This window comes from Cupressus sempervirens, chromosome 11 (genome assembly GCF_028749045.1).
Source record: "Cupressus sempervirens isolate cs-2001-9-10 chromosome 11, ASM2874904v1, whole genome shotgun sequence".
Classification (NCBI taxonomy): Eukaryota; Viridiplantae; Streptophyta; class Pinopsida; order Cupressales; family Cupressaceae; genus Cupressus; species Cupressus sempervirens.
Genome location: NC_143128.1, coordinates 381,653,149 through 381,661,018, shown reverse-complemented (window position 1 = coordinate 381,661,018; position 7,870 = coordinate 381,653,149). Strand labels below are relative to the sequence as shown.

The following is a 7,870-nucleotide window of genomic DNA, read 5'->3' as shown; positions in this document are numbered from 1 at the left end:
ATTAGAAAAAAATAGACTCGTCTTTGGAGTTGAATCTACTTCCAGTTATAATGAGCAAGCTTCTATCAGATAACGGAAGCCAAGAATTGGGGACTTCAAGGAAAATGAGTTAAATGAAAGGGGATTTACACTAGAAGATATGCATTGTGCATAACAAAAAGAATCAAGAGAATTAATGAAAGAGGATATATGTGTAACAAATATTGTTTGTTAATGATTGCAACCCATCAGCTGTAAATTTGTTCTCATCCCAAAGCACATGATAATGTGTTGGTCTACTAGTCCCCTGTAACTGATAAAGACCAGATCAGTTTTTGTTATAATACATGGCAAAGAAAGCATGACAAATTGATCTAAGAAATAAGTATTATACCTGTATCCCAGCATGACTGTAGAGATAAAAGTCAAATTCTGTGGGATGGCAAATTTTGGAATCAACCACAGTGCCTAAAAATATAGGAAACCCACATCAGCGTTACAAATTGACACCTTTGAATATAGTAGAACAGTACTATATAGCCTTATAGGACCTTCATACCTGGCAAGATGTTCCCACTTTTGTCTATAGAATGCCTATCTGCATGGTTGTTTGCAAATAGTCCAGTATGGTGCCACTTTTGAACAACAAATGTCACTGGGGGTTGGTAATTTGGCTCAAGAGATGCACAAGCCTATTCACACCATAGAACTTATAGTTCATATAGCATTCATCTGTCTTCTTGAACAAAATCCAAAGAGAATATAAAAAAACTAATGAGTTGTGCCAATCTCAATTGAATAGCAAGTACTATTGTGAGTATTAGGAAATTGGCCCTACAAATAACATCCAGTTCATAAAGTAGAACTTGGTAAAACTACCCTTCACTTACACCATCTCTAAATAAATACCAAAGCTATCACTAAGGAGACATGAGAAATGTAGAACTAAATCTCACCACAAAAACCAATCAAGATGAAATAAATTACCTATAAAATATGATTCACAGAGGCTTTTGTCCTGTTGCTCTACGAAAAGAAATCAGTAGGTCCCTGCAAAGAATTAAAGTGAAATAATCATTCAAATTCCTAATATCATACTTTAAATTTTGAGTAGCAAGTCAATTTCCAAAAATCATATTTTTAATTTTTTGGAGCAGTAACTTGTCTAAGAATTTTCAATTTCATTGGTTGGTTTAGTGTTAATAAAATGCATAATGATCACTATTCCTATCTAAGATATGACTACGGTGAAAGCAGAGCATTAAATTTTTTACCTTAACATCTCTATCATTTTCTAAGATAATAGAAAGAGCATTTTAAATGTACATAAATGTCTCATCCAGAATCATTGTGATACTTCATAGCCAATTCCATTTTAATGTTACAAATGGCTTTGGAATAGTAATTCTTAACCATACCATATAAATGAAAATTAAACGCAAGCCCCCAAAAATTAAAAGCCCAGGACTTTTAAAGTGAAACAACTACCATCCTAATAGATTGATAGTATTAGACCAAAAACTTTGAAAATTACACAACATCATCAAGTCGGTCAAAATCATGACAGTTCACATCAATAACACCAATAACAACCATCAATGAAACAACATGGAGTAGGGTTAGGGTTTGAAGATCTTACCGTAAAATTATCATAGCTAGAGCTAGCTAGAGCGAAGCTTACTCCGATAAGCAAATCATTCGAGGTGAGACTGTCATCCAGATATGTTGGAACTACTTCTTTGATGTCCAGTGTAGATGCTATAGACAATAACTCCACATGATCAATACTACAAGGGAAGCAAATATATCATTTCAAGTAGGAATACAAACTTTTTTAATGACATGAAAAAGGAAAATATTTCAGCCACTATAGCTAGTTTTTGAATTTAAATACAAGGATTAGATGTTTATAACAGACCATCTAAAAAAAACTAAAGGTGGTGGTTTTGCTATGGATCTGAACACTGGATATTGACATCTATACTGGTGACAAGTTAAATCATTTCAACTAGACTATATAAAGCATTTGAGGACCTGAAAAATAAATTCTTTCAGCCATTGTTGTTTGGCAAACATAAATGGACAACAAAACAATTAGGAGTGTCATGCAAATAGTACATATTATATACTTTACATAGAGTAGACTTTGAAAATAGATAATGTGAAAAAAATTAAAGGATGCCAATTATTAAACGATCTATAGATTTGAACACTGAAATTTGATATATCTGTTGGTAGTGAGTTGAATCCCATTCCAAATTAAGAGCCACTCAACCCTCAAGATATTAGCTTCAACTTCATTATTATTGGTTTTCCAAGAACTGAGGAGAAATTTCCGTTGGGGGAGACATGTTTGCCACACATTTGAACTGTAAATACAAAAGAAAGATGATGGAAATTATTGACCATGGGGGTGATAAATTTAGAATTTTAAATGCTAAAAGATATTTAGATACCTTGTGTTGGCAATACTTCTCCCTGACTATAGTCAATGCACACCCTTTTTTATTTAGTTGTAAATTATGCAATGCATGAATATAGTCCTTCATCTCTGATACTTTATAGCTTGTGTAATGTTCTAGCATAGGATTCTGAAGATTGAGGACAATAAAATCCTGTTCAAATTTTAGTATAGACAAGACCAAACAAAAGAATGACTCGATGGAATTTACATTACCCAAGGGCAAGTTCCAGGATCAAGAGTCATCCTTGCCACAAATACAGTTGATGCAGCTATCATTGACGGAACATAATGGAGAAAGTCATACTCAGCAAGGGTGAGTTTAGCAAGACAATTACCCATGAATTCAAAATGTAGAGATGGAACTTGAATGAAAAAAATTATGAAGGTAAGAATAAAATACTTTTATATATTAAATAATTTTATCTCCCACATACAACAAAAGAAAACTAGAATGTAAAGCTACCTTATATCATGTTTGAGCAGCACGGGCAAAGCACTTATTTGAATTGAGAAGGGAAAATGAAAAATGAGTACAACATTAATTTATCATGATTGTTCTATGGCTTACATTTGAATATATCAATTTTTTTTTTTCATGTTAACTTCGATGAAAATAGTCACCAAGATTGCTCCACAAAAAACATTACCTGAGAAAGCTCTTAGTTGTTGGTGTTGTTAGATCATATCGCAAATAAGTTAGGACATCAATCTCTATTTCTAACACTTATTAGTATTAAGATAAGGATAACTCTCATTTTAAGAATACCATCTAAGAGAGATGTGACAAATCATCTTGCAATACAAAAGGAAAATTGTACCTCCTCCCTTGTGTAAGTATTATCTGTAATGTAACAAAATCCTTCCACATGTGGAGCACAAATTTCTTTGTACTTCTTGAAAGTGACATCAAAGCAGTAGTTAAAAACTAACCAAAGAAAAGAAAAGAAAAGAAAATGTTACAGTAGGCAAGAAGTAAACATGAGGCAACAAGCATGCAAGTAACCCCAAGAAGTTGAAGCTTTTGTCTATTCACAAAATTTGTAGAGAGAAACTGATCAATATAGGACATAGTTAAGTAAAGTGTATTTGGCACAAGCTTGTACTCCTTGGCACGCTATTACAACAATCTAATTTTGAATTGATTATATAAAATTAATTGCACAACTACAATAGGGGAAAATAAATATACACATAGCATGAAGAAATGAAAAAAGAAAAAAACCTCAACAAGCCAATCAACAAGCATGCCCCTCATATTTACATTGATCTCCTGTTGAATTGTTTCAATGTAACAAGGTAATGCTCGCCATTTTAGCTGAAAAAGTAATTGATGACTGTAAGTATTAATCAATAGAAGCTTCAAGAAAATGTCATAAATTCAGTCTAGCTTGACACATGAAAACCGATAACTTTTTTGCTTCAAGTACCTATATTACTTTATTTAAGAACATCAAAAAAAATTTGCAATTTTTAGTGAAGATATGTATCAACTAAATCTATATCTAGCACACCACATAAAAACAAAGTAATTCACAACTTCCTCTATAGAACATTGTAGATCCATCCAAGGATCTATAGTTATATGCCTATAACAAAAAATTTACAACAATAAGCTAAAGTTAGATAATTCTCAGTACGAACGAGGCAAAATGTTTGATGGTGGTAACAAAAAATCACTAATCAATCTACAAAAAATATGCATTGTAAATATAATGAATAGTAATTGTATGCTAACATTGAAGAAGACAAAAATGACATACCTTAGCATACATGACATTGCTACATTGGATATACTATTCATAACCTTTAAGTTCACCAACAAAACTATAGCCGACAGTAGAGTTGTTTGGGAGCCTTCATATAAGGGCTCGTGTGCCTTCTCAAGTAAGGTATATCAAGACCATCTTCATCATTATTATCAGATTTTCTAGTACCATCATTGTGAGCCTCTTCATCACCTGTCCCAATACCATCTTCTTCAATCATGTCCTCTGGCACATTATCATCTTCTTCCATGGGAGTGTTATCCTCGGCTTGGATATTCACTCCTCCATGTTCCTCCAGTAGGAAATCCATATTTAGCAATGGATGAAAATCGTGGCCCCCTTCAACATGACCATATTGCCTACAATGACTCTGGGCTGTTGTGATTAGAATTCTTTGATTCTTTAAGCCCTTACACTTTTTGCAAGGACAATAACATTTATCAAGTTTTCTTCAAAACTAAGCCCACAATGCAGCCATTGTCTCATTATTTTGTTCTGGGTTCATATTATCAGGCATGGTCTTTCTTCACAGGAAAATATACCTACAAATAAATTGGACATGTTGTAGTTATATCTGCACATGTGGAAATTGTTGATTAATGTTTTCAAATGTAACTAAAATGATCCTATAATTTCTAGAAGGCATAGATGTTTGCAAAATGTGGATTTATAGACAATGTATCTTAGTTATTTGCAAAATGCCTCAAAGAGATGTCACAAGCTTAAAGTTACTTAGGTGCTAATAGCAGCATGCCATGACTAATCCTGATAGCAATGACTAATTTGATTAATGCATCAACTAATGAAGATGACTAAAAGAATGAAACATATTAATGCAATCTTCAATCAAGAACATGTGAGCTCAAAAGATGGGTAAATCTCAAAAACTTGTGAGCCTAAGATCATTACAATTTCAGCCATGAAATAATTGCAATTGAAATTTGTTCAAAAATAGGCCTAAGTGGGTTAGCCTAAGGGTCAAAAGAAGAATTCAAATTTCACATAATTAAAAATCAATCTAACCTAGTACATTCTAGGACTCCATGCATTACATAAATGACCCTTTTCCTTTCATCTTGATGCCAAGAATGGCTTACAACTTGAACTTTAATGATTACAAACATATAAAAAAGGACCTTTACAGGGACTTATTACATCAAATGTTCTAACATGGTCATGTTGGTTATCTTGAGACCTTAATGTCTTCTCATGCCTTCAACCTTGACCTTGATGTTCCTGCATCATTTTCCCAAGGATCAAAGCAATCCAAGTCCCTTTGGATTGGTAGTCTTCTTCCTTTTCTTCCAGTCTTTAAGTACTCCATCAGTAGACCCTGCAACTAGATTGTACCCTCTGCTCTTTGTCCTCATGTACCTCCAAATAAATATCTTAGATTTATGCCATGTGTTCCATCCTTCAACTATTATCATGATATGCCCATGGACTGCACCATCATCACCCACAGAATAACCCTACAATTCTACAATAAGGAACATAACTTGTTGAAGGTTTTGCAAATGGCATGGCAAGATAAGAAGGCTTAATCTTGGGGAAAATTTTATGGTCAAGGAAAGTTGGATCATCACAAAATTGAGTAGGCAGACCTTCTAGGAAGTTGCAATACTTCAACCTTATAAGTGTCACCTCAATGCAATGGGTACTAAACAAACAATTTAAGTTGATGAGAAATGGCTATTATGAATTCAAATTGTAAGCATCACCTTAATGCATTAGATATTAAACAAACAATTCAAGCTAATGAGTATGGCTTTTTATGAGCCACAACTCATGAAATATGCATTAAGTCCATACCTATTGTTTACAGTGACTATGGGTTTTTTTTTAAGAACATACATGTTGTTTATAGTTAGTAAGTTTCTATATCCTCTAAGAAATTTGAAGCAATGAGCCAAAGTCACACGGTTGAATATGATCATTGTCCCCTCAAAGCGCCATCGTTTGATAAATTGTTGCATTGAAATATGATCTAGAAAGGGCCTTTCCACATAATATGTTGGCAATATTGGCAATCATCGATCATGTGGTTATTGCAAAGAGACTAAGGACCAAACATGGAATCATGGAGATAGTGCACGGATGTACAAAGAAAATGCAAGAAACATCAAAGAGATTGTTAACTGTTCAATGGCCTTAGTAAAGATAAAGCTTGGCACTTGAAATGCATAGTGCAATGGGATTAGTAAGATATCAAATTTTTTGATAGAATTCCCAAAATAGAGCTTGGAATCCTGATTGATGGACATGCATATGGGAAAGCATGATATGTAATGTTTTATGTCAAAAATGGCTTTGACTCTATTAGCTCAGTGCATGAGATACACCTGCAACTTCTCTACACAATCAGCTTGCTATGAAATGTTTTAATCCAGATGGTCAAAACATGTACAAAGAACATGAATTGTTTGACTCAAGGCATTCATGACATTGGTGTTAGTGGGTCTCTATGAAAGGCAAAGAAAGGATACCAATTCATTTAACAAAGTCCCAAATATCATACTTCCATCACAATTCAATTATAAAATATAACATGCAACACCATGTCTGATTAGATTTCTTTAAGGAGATATTTGATCAAGGATGAAATGAATGATTACACCTAGTGTGCACATTATAGAATAGAGATAGTCTTGTGAAATATAAAACTAAAAATAAAATATGCAAATCTACTTGGCTTAAATTGGAACTATCGGCTTACAACTCCAAAACTCATCTTCAAAACACTAAATGAAGATTAGAACTATAGGCTATGGTTGGGTAACTTTTACTATAGTGCCAAGTCACAAATAACAAAAAAATATTGTTACTTTTGGGCTTTCTTAAAAAGGGGTGGGTTATGAAAGTAAGGGTGCTTAAATTGTCTCATAGAGCATGAACAGGCAGATTTTAGTTGTGTGGACATCCATTCCAAACTGTTTTCTTTATTATCGACTTACCTATCTAATTTGCTAAAACTCAAAGCTCCTAACCCATTATAAACAGTTACCCATTCCTAACTTAGATCTTGTAACTCAAAGTTCATCCATACATTCTAATTCTACCAAATGATGTTAAGACACTAATAAGGCCAAATAAATTATAGACAAATTAAGCACTAATTTTTTTTTATGTGAGAAAATACCTAGGATGGGTCATGGAAGTAGTTGGACAACCACTGACCCAATACTCATCAAACATAAAAATCCAAAAAGTAAGCTAAATTTAAAAACTAGGATGATAGGAAAACCTACTAATCAAGAGAGAGGTAACGACATTATTTTTTTGCATCAATGATTTACACGTAAGTTTTAGGAAAAGCTTAAGTGAAGCAAATTAGACATTCATAAATTAGATTTTGAATGATGTTTCTTGAATAATTACTATACGTAGGAAAGTTAAATTGCTATCAACATGCAAAATGGGTTGTAGATGCTTGATGGATTTCAAACTGTAGGACTCAAATTATAGCTAAGGATAATCATCAATGCATCTACTATCACTATCATGAATACACACCATTGACTATATTTTACATTCAAGCTTTTCCTTGTGTGAGAAATCCAATCTACAGTATGGATTTGTTGATAAAATGTAATAGTAAGAGTTCTAAAGTAACTAAGACAATCCCGACCAAACATAAATTTTTCCTTATAGTTGCCATTAA

The 7,870-nt window shown here is 33.1% G+C and overlaps 1 protein-coding gene across 1 annotated transcript; it reads right to left on the bottom strand.

The window, feature by feature from the left end:
- Positions 1 to 2,282: 2,282 nt before the first annotated feature.
- Positions 2,283 to 7,217, bottom strand: LOC149529644 (cyclin-A3-2-like). The gene is made up of 4 exons (XM_089808171.1): positions 7,214 to 7,217; positions 2,657 to 2,805; positions 2,436 to 2,570; positions 2,283 to 2,348 (listed from the first exon to the last, which is right to left on the bottom strand). Exons 1-4 carry the CDS (start codon positions 7,215 to 7,217, stop codon positions 2,283 to 2,285), a joined length of 354 nt encoding a protein of 117 aa, XP_089664297.1.
- Between the last annotated feature and the right edge of the window lie 653 nt (positions 7,218 to 7,870).